Below are 14178 nucleotides of genomic sequence, written 5' to 3'. Positions count from 1 at the left end.
TTGAGTCTTCATGGGGTAGGAACTGGTCATGCTGATCCACACATTGCTCACACAGTCTTCCAGTTTCCTGCATGGGAGGTTTGGGCTGTGCCTGGGGAGAATAGACTGACAGACTGTTCCTCTATCCCACCTCTGCCATTCACTAGCTGTGAGACCTTGGGAAGGAACTCAAGTCTCTTTCTACCTCATTTTCTTCTCTACAAAATGGGGGATGGGGGATAAAAATACCCTCCTCAAAAGACTATTCCGAGGCTTCAGGGAACTAATGCTGATTGACTTCTTAGCACAGTGGTTGTCATAATGACAGCATTTCTTAAATGCCAGTCATGTGATTGCAGTTCCAGCTAGTCATTTATTCTGTGCTCCTTACTGATGGGCTCTTGCCTCTTTACCTGATGGCCCCTTAGGAGGCTGGACCTTGAAAATTAGAAAAAATCCTAAATGTTGAAAGTTGAGGATATTAGCCACCACTTTCTTCCCTCACCCCCACAACTAATTATTATCAGAAGAAACAAGGCCACTCCTATGTATCAACATACTCACCTCTCTTTGTTCTTCACTCACATTCTTTCCTTCTCTGCAAATAGCCATTCTGCCAGGCAAGTTTAACATGGTCTGTTGAAGGAGTTCTTGTATATACATTTGCCTCTAGGTATCCACATGTTCTTGGCTTCAGATGTCCCAATGACATCAAATTCCATTAAAGTTCATTTTATAAGTATGTAGTATTTGCATACCATCTGTGTATATCTCCCTGTATATGTTATCTCTAGATGACTTACAGTCCTCAATGCAGTAATATGCTATGTACACAGTTGCTATGCTGTATTGTTTAGGAAATAATGAGAAGAAAAAAGTCTGTACATGTTCAGTACAGAGTAGATCCCTGTCCTGCATCTTGTCTTTTGATGTTGCAGAACCTGCAGGTATAGAGAGGGCCGACACGTGTCACCCACAGGGAAGAACTTCTGGTCATTCCTTTCCTCTCATGATAGTGTTCTCTAATTTGACCTTGTTGCTTCTCTGTAACTAACTTTATGTAAAATTCATTTTCCTGAGCTTTTCCAGGGGAAGTATTTCTAGCTCCACAGAGCTTCTTCTTCTGTACATAGTGTTTACAGGCAGAACAGCTGGCTTTTGAGATGTTCAGTGTCTTAGCCAAGTTCTGCACCATGACCATGACAACTCTAATAAAGGAAAACATTTAAATGGGGGCTGGTTTACAGTTCAGAGGTTTAGTCCATTATCACTACAGCAGAAAGCATGGTGGCATGCAGGCAGACATGGTGCTGGAGAGTAATTGAGAGTTCTATGTCCAGATCTACAGGCAGCAGGAAAAGAGAGACACTGGGCCTGGCTTGAGGATGTGAAACCTCAAAGCTCACACCAGGGGACACATTTTCTCCACCAAAACCACACCTCCTCCACGAAGGCCACACCTTCTTCAACAAGGCCACACCTCCTCCAACAAGGTCACACTTTCTAATAGAGCCACTCCCTAGTGACCAAGAATTCAAATCTATGAACCTATAGGGGATAGTCTTATTCAAACCACCACAGCTAGGCTCTGCCGCTTCCCCCTGGTGGGTACGGACCTATTTCTCCCCTTTACCTTTGTCTGTATCTTGCTGAGTTTTGATTCCATTTTTATTGGTTGAAGGTGGCCCTGGGTGGTTTCACTTTGGCTTCTTGCATTCACATTTAGTTGACTAGTTTCATTTAGTCAGCCTCCTGCTTTCTATCCAACTCTGATCCATCTGTCCCTTCCTTCCTTCCTTCCTTCCTTCCTTCCTTCCTTCCTTCCTTCCTTCCTTCCTTCCTTCCTTCCTTCCTTCCTTCCTTCCTTCCTTCCTTTCTTCCTCCCTTCCTCCCTTCCTTCCTTTCTTCCTTTCTACCTCCCCCATTCTCTCTTTCTTTTCTTTTTGTCCTCTGTAGGCTCTGATGCCATGAAAATCTTGTGCTAGTGTCTTGTTCTCATCGTCTTCTGTAATTGCAAATTGTCATAGTCTGTTTGGATGGCTATAGCAAACTGTCTGAGACTGGGTAATTAATAAGGAACAGAAATTTATTTCCTTACCACACTGAAGCTTGGAAAGTACAAGGTTGAGTTGAGGTGCCCACTGAGGGCATTGAAGGCATAAAGAAAACGTTAGGAGTGGACACAACAGCAATCTTGAGGGGCCTCTGTGTCCGGTGTCAGCACAGAATCTGCTCTTATACCAGGTGGGATCATGGTCCCAAATGCTTTAGATATTGTTTTTTTCCTTTACTTGTTGCTTGTCTGTTAATCTCTAACAATTTATTTAGTTCTGTGATTTTAAAAGGAGTCATATGTGTTTACTTTCTAGGTGATCTTGTTTTTCATGTTTTGCTGAATTCTTTGCCACATTCATTTTCTGCTTCTATTATTTGGGGTTGTGTGCTGTTACTATCTGTCTCTTATTGGTTGACTTAGGTAATTTATCATATGTATCTACAAATTATAAAGTTAGTATATAACTTAATATAAACAAACAGGACTTCAAAGCTGGAATCATCCTGCTTCCTACTACTAAAATGTTTGCTATAATAATTGGTCTCTTTTAAAATATAATATTTTTATTAGTTCTTTGAGGCTCTCTGATAATGTATTTTGATCATATTCATCTCTGTGGTGGTTTAAATAAGAATGGCTTCCGTAGGCTCATATATTTGAATGCTTAGTCATCAGCGAGTAGCATTATTTGGAAAGGATTAAGAGGTGTGGCCTTGTTGGAGGAAGTGTGTCATTGAGGGTGGGCTTTGAGGTTTTACAAGTACATGCCAGGTCCAGAGTCTCTCTTTTCCTGCTGCCTGTGGATCTGAATATAAAAGTCTCAGGTACTTCTCTAGTACCATGTCTGCCTGTGTGCACCCATGCTTCTTGCCATGATGACAATGGACTAAACTTCTGAAACTGTAAGACTTGCCATGGTCATGGTGTCTCTTCACCACAACAGACAATACCAAGATAATCTCTTACTCCTATTCACTCCAGTTCCTCCCAGACCCACCTCCCATCTTCTTACTCCCTTACAGCTTTGTGCCCCCTCTCTCTCTGCCTCTCTATCTCTGTCTCTCTGTCCCCCCTCACACACACAACTCTCTCTCTCTCTCTCTCTCTCTCTCTCTCTCTCTCTCTCTCTCTCTCTCTCTCTCTCTCTCTCTCTCCCCTCTCTCTCACACACACACAACTTACCAAGTCAGTTTGTGCTGTCCATATACTCCTGGATGTGGGGCTATAAACTGGAGTATGATCACCCTATTAGGGGCCACACCCTTAAAGAAAACTGACTCTCCCTTAATCAGAAGCCACTGGCTGTCAATAACTCCTCAGTTATGGGTAGGAGCCTATGAGCTCCCCTTTCTACTCCATGCTAGAAGCCTGACTAGCTTGATCTTTGTAGGCAACCACAGGTGCTTGAGTTCTTGATGCAGTGGTCCTGTCCAGTCCTGGAGACTGTGTCTTTTCTCTGGTCCTTCCCAACCGCTTGCTCTTACAATCTCTGTCTCCTCTTCCAAGACAGAACCTAAACCATGGGGGTAGGGAGTGATAAAGATGTCCCATTTGTGGCTGAATGCTCCACTGACACTTTGCTCTTGTACTTTGAATATTTGTGAGTTTCTGAAATAGCTGCTATCCACCATGCAAATAAACTTCTCTGATGTGATCTAAGTGCTGCACTAGTGTACAGTTATGAAGATACAAATTTAGAGGGTAGTTTGATACTGTGTTTATTTAAGAGAATAATAGCTTTTGTCTGGGGCCGGTAAGCTTCTCAACCATGGGTACTTGGCCAGGTATAGTGCCAGGCCTTTGATTCCCCCCGTGGGCTTAAATCCAAATGAGAAAGACTGGTTATTCTCCTAACATTTGTACTACTATTGTACCCACGGGCATATCTAGTCATACTAGTCATTATTGTAGTTTACAGGGTTAACAAATGGGAGAGACTGTTGATGACTTTCTCCCCACAGCAGCCTACATAGGACCTCCTGATACCATGAAAGCTAGCTAGCAGGAAGGAAGCTTCATGATTAGTACCGACTTGGTTTCTCCATGTCTTATGACCTAAGTGTGTACCATCTTCAGCAATAGGGTCTTGTGATCAAGTTCTGGTGGGCAACCAAGAGCAGTAGTCATAGCCTGCTTTATGTTGGGGCCTTCCTGGATAGCCCTGCCTGGCCTTTCTATTTGGCAACTTGTGGCTTCTTAGAGGAGCATTAACCCTTGTGTAGGGTAATAGCAATTAAATTCATGTGTGTGTGTGTGTGTGTGTGTGTGTGTGTGTGTGTGTGTGTGTGTATGGTGTGTGTGTGTAGTAAGAAATACAAAATAGGTTTTCCTATGTCCTTTTCAAATATCTTAGTGTTAGTTGGCCCTCCACCACTTCCTCCTTTGTCCTGTCCTACCATCTCTCTACCCACCTAAACTTCCTCCCCATTATTTCACTTTCCCCCTTGAGAGTGTTTGTGTTCTACTATCCCCCTGACCTAGTTAGTGGTTTTTTTTTTCCCAACTCGACACAAGTTAAAGTTATCTGTGAAGAGGAATCTCAGTTGTCTCAGTTGAGAACATGTAAGCAAGTTTTTAGAACAGGGTGAGCCCTCTGGGGACATTGCCACCCATAGTTAAGTGATTCTTCCTGGTATAAGAAAGCAGGCTGAGCAAATGACAGGGACCAAGTCAGTTAGGAGCACTCCTCCATGACTCCTTGTTCACTTTCTGTCTCCAGGTTCCTGCCTTGAGTTCCTGCCCTGACTTCCTTCAGTGATGGACTGTAACTGTGAACCAAAAGAGACACCTTCCTTCTCAAGTTGCTCTTGGTTACAGTGTGTAAGAAAGCAGGACACCTCCTCCCTTAAGATCTCTCTTCCTCCTCCCCACCAATACCCCTTTCTAGTTTCCTGGATTCTAGGGATAAATTAAACACATAAATCTAAAGATTCGATGCTAGGATACACATTTGAGTGGGACAAACACATATGTTTGTCTTTTTGGAACTGGTTCACTCAGTATAACATTTTCTAAGCATCCATTTTCCTGCAAATTCCATCATTTCATTTTTTTTCTTTACAGCTGAATAAAATTCCATTGTGTACAGCTACCACATTTTCATTATCCATTGTAATTGAGCTTTTTAAACTTCTCTGTCTGTTCTCATCATGCTGTAAGGTTAGTTTGTTGTTTGTGTTTAGACTGAACCATAGCATGCACTCACCATTCTTTCCTGATCCTCATTTTCTGCCTAGGATACATTGTCTGCTTTCCTAAAGTAGATTGTTTAGTAACTAACTCCCTCAAGTTCACTTTTCTGAGATACCAATGTTATGGCTTACAAATGTAGTAATGATGTAGTTCCTAGAATAGGAAGACCCTAACTGATGCACAATCTTATTTTAGCAACATTTCTGTTGCTGTAGCAGAATGTCTGGACAAGAAGCAATTTAGGGGATAAAGAGTTATTTGGTTTACAGTTCTAGGTTACAGTCTATCACATGGTAAATCAGGGCCAGGAGCTTGAGGCTGCTGGTTATATCACATCTACAGTCAAGAGCAGAAAATAAGTAAAAGTGTGTATGTTTAGTGCTGAGTTAGATTTCTCTATTTTTATACAGTTCAGTATTTTATACTCTATTTTTATGTGGCCCACTTTTCTGCTGGGTCTTCCTGTTGCAGAATATATGTTTATGCAAAATTGTGTTGCATTTTTTTTTAACAATGTAAAGGTATATTGCATTTGTTTCTGTTATGGAATATTTGTTTAACTATGAAAAGGTATGATATATTTGTTTAATGATGTAAAGATGTATTGCTATTTTACTTTACCTGCCTAAGGCACCTGATTGGTCTAATAAAAAGCTAAATGGCCAATAGTGATGGAGGAGGTATAGGTTGACTTTTGGGCAAGAAGAGTAAGTAGAAGGAGGAATTTAGGCTCAGGAGAAGATGGAAAAGGAAGAAAATAAAGAGACGCTAGGGGCCAGACAGGCAGACATAGAGGAAGCAGGAAAGTTGAACATATAGAGTGAAAGAAAGATAAAAAGCCCTGAGACAAAATGTTGATGAATTGAAACAGGTTAAATTAAATTAAAAGAGCTAGTGGGACAAGCCTAAGGTAAGGCCAAGCATTCATAATTAATAATAAGTCTCCATGTCTTTATTTGGGAGCTGGTTGGCAGCCCAAAGAAAATACCAACTACGTCTTCCCACATCAGTTAAGGAATTCAAGACAATTCTGCATAGACATGCACACCACCAGTCTGATCTAGATTGTCTAGGGTGATTTTACATTGTGTCAAGTTGAAAATTAAAACTATCACAAAACAATTCTTCTGTGCTTCTTATTTGGGATCTCTCTATGGTGTAGCTCTGGCATGGGGCAATGTACTTTCTTTAGGTGTTCTGTGGCTAGGAGGCCTTCCTTCTCCTCCTCTATCTCCTGGACTATCCACTTTGCCTGATTTGGGAGAGCTAGCCAGCTTGGTTGCCATTTGTTATGAGTCCTGTAGAAGATGTAGACAGTAGCCCTCCAGCATGTTGACTGTCTTTAAAAGGGGTATTGGCAATGAGGGTACCGGTGTCCCCTACCTCAGGCACAAGGAACATAAAGGGTGTGACCCTTGTTAACGAGGCAAGTAGGTGTGCAGAGGGGGCTGTGTTTCAATTTATTACTCTTCCAAAACAGCAGAAAACCCACCAAACCCACGACTATTACCAGGATCAAAACCAACTAACCAACCAAATACATCTGGAACTTTTTATTGGATTTGGAAGCCATAATGTACCTGTGGAATAGATCTGGGTTATAATCACATGAATATCAAAGAGCATCAGAGAAATTAATGGTTTATCAGAGGATCCTTTGGTGTGGGGAGGTGCTGAAGGACAAATCTACCTCTTCTGGTTCCCTCTCCCCTCCCTATCTTCCTAGTCTCCAGAATTTAACCCACCAAATACTTGGCTTTTCCAAGTCGCTTGGATGAAGGCATCTTTATGAAAGCATTTCTAGGGAGTGCTGCCAATGCATAAGTAATTCCAAGACCAGACTTGACCTCCATACTCTGCTGGTGCCACATGGCATAGGTTGAAGCATCTTAGAAAGTTCTTGTCCTTGTGTGAGATGGAGTTTTATTATTTGTCCCACTAAGGAACCTTGTGCTGAGTGTGCATAGGCATCCAGAGGGAGCTTCCTTCATGCACAGGGGCTTCGTGTGCCCCAGGACAGCTATGAAGAAAATTGTAAACATACTCAGAGCATTATGATTGTGCATTATTTTTGGGTGAACTTCTTTTGAGGACAATGTTGTGTTTCAATGTCACAAGGTTGGACCTCCTGTCTTAAGAGAAAACACTATTCAGGTTTCATCTACTGTACCAGGTTGTTGTAGCATGGTTCTCCATCATTCTGGCTAGTCATTAACTCTGGACTTTAAGACTCTCTAGTATTTGTAATCAATAGGTACTATAATTCCAGCTCATTAGTAATTTCTTGTTTACCTAATTAATCCAAATTAGTGTGGTTTAATTTGGAGGAAAGCATGCTCCACTCTGGTTCTTGTAGGAATGCTATCCTCAGGCTCACAGCTGATTGTTCTGGGTTAGTAAACTGCCATAGCAGGCAGCAACCAGCCAACCCCTAAGGCCCTTCTCCTCCCTTCCCATACCCCAGACAGCATGGTTGGCCCGTGAACTGAGCCAGAGAGAAGGGGGTGGGAGATGACTTAGCAGTGGAATAGAAGGAAGTACAGAACCTATAAAGCCCTTTTAATTTTTCTACTTTCCTTTTTTTTTTTAAATTAGGAATTATTAGCCGAGAGAATGCAGAAGACCTGTTGGAGAGTATGACCGAGGGAGCATTTCTGGTCCGGGTCAGTGAGAAGATCTGGGGTTACACCCTGTCCTACCGCCTACAGAGGGGCTTCAAGCACTTCCTTGTGGATGCCTCTGGGGACTTCTACAGTTTTCTAGGAGTGGACCCTAATCGCCATGCCACCCTCACGGATCTCATTGATTTCCACAAGGTACCCCTCTTTGAAGTGTTAGTAGGGTATGGATTGGCAGAAACTTGGGCTGAAGAGAGCCTGGTGCAAGTGCAGCAGGTGCAGGCTACAAGCCTAAGGCTGCAGAATCTCCGAACTATGGCACGTCCAGGTAGAAGAGACCAGAGGTTGTCCAGGGTAGACTCTGGGGCCCATGCTTTCCCCTCTGCCTCATGCCTCATGGTTTGACCCATGTGCATCTGTAACCCCACTTTCAGACCTCTCTCCTTTGAGTGCCTATTGTCAGCACAGGGGCTGACAGTTGTCTCTCTGTCCAAGTCCTTGTCTTTGTCTCACCTCTCTGAACAACTGCTGCCCAGAATTCTGGCAGCTTTGAAACTACCTAGAGTACAGCAAGCATCCATGTGGCTATAGAAGCTTATCTCCACCATAGAGTCACCACCACTTTTCTTGTCTGAACTTGTTTTTCTACTTGGGACATGTGTGATCTTGGCCAGGTCACTTAGTCTTGCTGAGATTCTGTGTCCTCTGCTTTTGTTGCAATTACAACAGAGCAAAATATATTGAAAAATTTATAAGGAAAAGAAACCCATTTTTTTCACAGTTTCAGAATCTGAGAAGTCCAAGACAAAGGGACTGTCACTCACAGAGGGTTTTCTTGCTATGTCCATCTCCTGGTAGAATGTAGAAGAGCAAATGAGAGAGAGGAGAGAGACAAGAGAATGGGCAAGAGCAAGAGAGGGCCAAATATGGGCCTATGGTGATGGCTCAGTAGGGAGGGGCTTGCTGTGTGAGCATGAGGCCTGAGCTCAAATCCCCGACTCCCATGTGGAAGCCAGTCATGGCAGCATACACTTTTACCCCAGTGCTAGGTTGAGAGAGAGGTGGTAGAGACAGTCACATCCTGAGGGCTCCTTGACAAGCCAGTATAGCCAAAATGGCAAGTTTCAGGCTCAGAGGAGGGGCTCTGTCTCAAAATTTAAGTTGGAGAGTGACCCCTGGCTTCCACACTTTCCTATGTGCACAGGTAAGATCACTCTCATGTACACACGAAGACATATGCATCCCCCCTTATACACACGTGCACAAGAGCACACTTACTTCATAACAAGGAGCCCATTCCTGAGATAATGGCTTTGATCTACTTGTGGAGGCAGAACCCTTTGACCTGATTGCCTCTTCTGGGTCCTATCCCTTCAAACCATTAAATTGCAATTATGTTTGGAACACATGCTGTTGGGGAGCCTATTCAAAGCATAAAATCAAGCATATGAATACACACAGTGCTTATTTGAAATCTTGTAGACTTTAAACAAGATTATATCCATAACTGCATCCTGTGACTGTCCACTGAGTATGGAAATCCTGTGTCTAGAACTCTGTCCTTTCTCCTATCTCATTGACCCACATCAGGAAAGATGCTGCCTTGCAAATGTCTCACATATAGCATAGTGAGAAGCAGTTTTTGTGTTAATGCAGTTGTTGGTAGTTGTCATAACTGCAAAATAGTAGTACCTCCTCAACAAGAATGGAATGTCTGAGGGATTCTGAGATAGTTATGAGACCTCCAGGTCTAACATCGAATGAGTTTCACAGGTGTAGAAGGTGTCAGAGAATTGCTTGTACTTAGATTTTTCTGTAATAGCATCTCTTGGATTGTATATTGCTTTTTAAAATTTTTATCTATCCTCAGAAGACCCCAGGCCTTGAGAGATACCTCCTCACCTGGCCTTATGAATAAGAAAAAACATAGAAAATCACCTATATATCTAGGCATGTTGGGAAACACCTGTAATCCCAACACCGTGGATGCTGAGGCAGGAGAATCACCAGTTCAAGGGAAGCTTGGGTTAAATAGCTCTAAATAACAACAAACCCCCTAACCAACCAACCAAAGCAGCAGCAGCAACACTACACCAAATGGAGAGAGAGACAGAGAGAGAGAGAGAGAGAGACAGACAGAGAGAGAGAGAGAGAGAGAGACAGAGACAGAGACAGAGACAGAGACAGAGACAGACAAGAGGACAGAAGAGAAAATTGTTCATTCATAGATACCTGGGCTCAGAGTACTACTGTGGAACTAGACTTGGTCAGGGTAGATTTCTACTTGTGTTAGGAAGGATCTTCTAACAGCCACAGGAAGGAGGAAAGAAGGGAGTGTGTGGATTCTGGTAGCACTGTTCTGGATCAAGCATATATGCCCTAATAATCACTATGACCCCTGTGTTATGGAGGCATCTTGGCCCTCTTCACAGACCAGTATCCATGCCCAGCTCTCAGGGCAGGTTCTGCACAGGAAGCCAGACAAGATGTCTCAGAAAGTCTTTCTTCATTCCAAATTTAAATTCTGGAGATCCACAATTTTACTTCTAGCCCTACACAGAGATATCATCTATGCCCACAAAGAGGTCTGGTGGTCAGTTTTGATAAATTAAGTTTTAATTACACCATTAGTTTATGATTACATTAATATGTGAGCCTCATTCATTTCAAGCATCCAATTCCATCTTTTACCTTGAATTACTAATGTGCCATGTGTTATTTGCTAGACAGTAATAGCAAAACTCATGCACATATGAAAATACATAGTTTTGTGATTTTTTTTGAGACAGGGTTTCTCTGTATAACTGGCTGTCCTGGAACTTACTTTGTATACCAGGTTAGCCTCGAACTCACACATCTGCTTCTACCAGTGCCACCACGCCTGCATAGTAGTTTTGTGACTTTCACAGCATATAACCCAACAATTTAACCTCCAACCCCATGGCACCAATTCATGGTCCCCAGAATCTGAATGTCAAGTTTAAATCCCAACTTCATTATCATGCATGGTTTTGGGTTACTACTCAGGCTTTTGTGGCTCAGTTTCCTCTTCAGTAGGGTGGATTCAGTGGCGTCCCTGTGAGATGTCAATGAGGCATCACTGTGTAGAGTGATGAAAAAAATATTATCACATCATCAGTAGGTGCTGTCTGTTAGCAAAGTACAGTTAGGAGGGGTTGGAAACGAAGGTAAGTTATTAGAGTGCTTGGTAGCACAAAGCCCTGGGTTTCATCTCCAGCATTGCATAAACTGTATGTATAAGTAAATTTATGATCTCAGCACTCAAGAGGGAGAGAAAGGAGGATAAAATATTTGAGGTGATCTTCAGCTACATAGTGAGTTTAAGGCTAGCCTGTGACTCATAAGAACCTGTCTCAAAATTATGTCTGGCAGATTTTTCCACATTAGTATATGTAGTAGACCTTGTAAATGCTCCATGGATTCTCTGGTATGGGTGTAGAGTACAGCATAATTACTCATACTCCTCTTGTGCCCATCTCTCCACCTTCCAGTTTCATGATCATGAACAGTGTTTCAGAGACGTCTGTACTATGTATATGTCACTTTGTCACTATGGATACATATGCAGCATTTTCCAGGATCAATTCCTTGAACTGAAAGTGCTGGAAAGAAAAGTATGCACATTTTAATTAAAGAAGACCTGCCAGCTTGCCATCCAAAAACATGGCACCGATTCATGTTCCTGCTAGAACTATACGAGGCTGTTTCTTCCATCACATGGGCAGATACTGTAGCTCACTTTTGTCTAGTCTGCATTTCTTTCATGGCCACTGATGCTGAGGTGTCTTTTCATATACTTTATGGCTACTTCCAGTTAGTCACTTGTAAATTCTGCTTTCTTATTCACAGTCCATTTTCTATTTTAGGTATCTTTTTCTTGATATTACAATTCCTGTACCTACCAAATTGCTCTTTAGTTACATCTATTCTGCTGAAAATATTTTTAATTTAAACAGGCATGTTTTTCAATTGCATGCTCATTTTTTTCTTATAACAGCCCACTCTTGTTTCATGGATGACTTATTCTGTTGAGAAAGATAATGTAGATCTCTTAAAGCTTCCTTCTGTTTCTTTCATAAGCTTGGTATTTTCTTAGAAATCTTTTGAACTATTGAGTTTGACATTTTTCTGTTATCATTGAGGTGGTCCTTGAATGCTTCAAGAATGAAATAGTCTTCCAACTTTCAATATCAAGTTTATTGGTGAATAGACAATTTCTGCTTTCCAAATCCAGTGTCTTCTGCTATAGGCTTAGGGCCAATAGTGAGTAGCTCTCAAAGAGTATGGAAATGTCTGTACTTTGGGTCTCCTCAGTTTCACCAAGAATGGGGGCAAACATTTATTGGAGTTTACTTATTGGTGGCCTTCCTTCTTATTTTCTTATACAGCACTGATGCATTTCTTCTTAAAAGATTTCTCCTTTTATTTCTGGAAAGTTGAGTGAGGGAAGGTAGATGCATGGCCTTAGTCTTTCTGTCTCTAGTTCTCTACCTGATTCCCCATGAATATTTATATCTCTTCTTGCTCCTAATTGGATTTCCTTTCTTCTTTTTTTCCCTTTAGGAGGAAATAATCACTGTTTCAGGGGGAGAGTTGCTGCAGGAACCTTGCGGACAGAGGGATAGCCCACCAGACTATCACCTGTTGTTTGAATGATGTTTTTCCTCTTCCTCTTTGGACTCCTTTGAATATCCCGAACTTGAACTGAGCTTAAGAATATCCCTACTGAAAGCCTCATGGCCTTCTAGAAGATCCATCATTCTTCAGATGAACAATGGTATTAGTGAGTCTCCAGAATGTTACAAAATATGACTGGTCCCATTTATGAGACTGGTCACATTCCAAAGCTCAAGACAGAAACCTGAAATAACTGATGCTCCTGGAAGCCTGTCTGTCATGGCTGTTCTAAGCCAAATTTCTCGAGTGAATGGATTATGTTTTACTAACCCAAAACAATTCCAGTGCCGAACTTTACATTTAATATAGGTTTGTTTGTTGAGTGAATGCTCTTCAGAAAAAAACACCCAACACCAATGTGCAATGGTTTCTAGCAAATTATTTTCTATACTACATCATAAAACCACAGAGATCACATGCACGCTTGTGACTAACTTAAATGGAAGAAACAGATTTTGCGTCTGTCCTAGTGTTCATGAGCTTGTTGATACTATCATGAGAATTACCTGAGGTTTCTAAGCTCGGAACAGGAGACTGACTCTGTGCTATCTTCCTTGTTAAATCACGTCTACCTTATCTCATATCTTGGCTCCTGTTTTGTAATTTTGAGGTAGTGATTTCATGTGAATATTCACGAGATCTGGTATAGATTATAAATCCAAGGATGGGTTTTCCAAACTTGATGAGGCATTGGCTGTCTAGGATACTCTCATTTAAAGGGTTAGCTCTGTTTTCACTCTAATTCTTCTGTCTCCTTAATCCGAACGTGTTCTTCATATGATGAGAGTAAGCTCCCAATCACTCAGTAACTCTCAAGAATGGCATATAATTTAAGCATAATCCCTTATGCATGTTCCCTTATGGCCACAGACAAGCAGAGAGCAGACGTGACAGCAGAACTACAGGTTCAGAAATCTGGAAGGTTTGGGTTCTAATCCACACTCCCAAATTTACTGAAATTATAACCTTGTAGCCCTGGGTTTGGATTGCACCAAAAGGACAGAGAGACTCTGAAAACATCAAGGAGTGTTTCATCTGCTTGGAGAGTTGTGTCAGGTGTCTCTCGTTCTCCACTCAGTCTCTCAGCTCTTCTTTTTCTCTCATCTTTGGCCGCCCGTGCCATCACCTACCCCCATGCCTATCACTGCAGCCAGTGTGTGACTGACTCTGCTTTTGTTCATTCACTGTGTTCTTTGGCCTCACTTGTACATAGGCCGATGACACTTGGCCACACATGGTTTTTAGGGGGCATTTATCTATTTATCCTTTAAACAGGTCTTCTTTATTCTTGAGAATTTCATACATCTGTACAATGAAAACTTGATAAGTTGATAATATTTACTGTCCCCTCCCCCATCCTCCTCCCGTATCCACCCCAGTATGCTTCCAAAACCATGTATTTATAAAAAAATAACTCACTAAGTGCAATTAGTGCTGACCATATGTACATAAGTGTAGCCTTTCATTGCACAATGGAAATCTTACTAGGGGCCACATCTTCAAAGAAGAGAGACTATCTTTCCCAGCAACTGTCAACTCCCAGGACTTCTTCAGTAAGGGCTAGGACCAGAAGGGCTCTTTCATATTTTCTTCTCTTACAGTCTGAGCAAGACTTACATGTAGCATCTGGTATTC

The 14178-nt window shown here is 41.9% G+C and overlaps 1 protein-coding gene across 1 annotated transcript in view; it reads left to right on the top strand.

The window, feature by feature from the left end:
• The window catches only part of Sh2d4b (SH2 domain containing 4B), a 97967-nt gene extending 84081 nt beyond the window's left edge, over nucleotides 1–13886 (top strand). Inside the window, exons 7-8 of the mRNA XM_006997272.3 lie at nucleotides 7823–8043; nucleotides 12430–13886. Of these exons, the coding sequence (XP_006997334.1) occupies nucleotides 7823–8043; nucleotides 12430–12522 (314 nt within the window). The 3' untranslated portion in view covers nucleotides 12523–13886. The remainder of the gene's footprint in view (nucleotides 1–7822; nucleotides 8044–12429) is intronic.
• Nucleotides 13887–14178: the final 292 nt, after the last annotated feature.

This window comes from Peromyscus maniculatus, chromosome 9, assembly GCF_049852395.1.
Source record: "Peromyscus maniculatus bairdii isolate BWxNUB_F1_BW_parent chromosome 9, HU_Pman_BW_mat_3.1, whole genome shotgun sequence".
NCBI classification, from domain to species: Eukaryota; Metazoa; Chordata; class Mammalia; order Rodentia; family Cricetidae; genus Peromyscus; species Peromyscus maniculatus.
The sequence above is the reverse complement of the archived record's forward strand: the minus strand, read 5'-3'. Positions and strand labels throughout refer to the sequence as shown.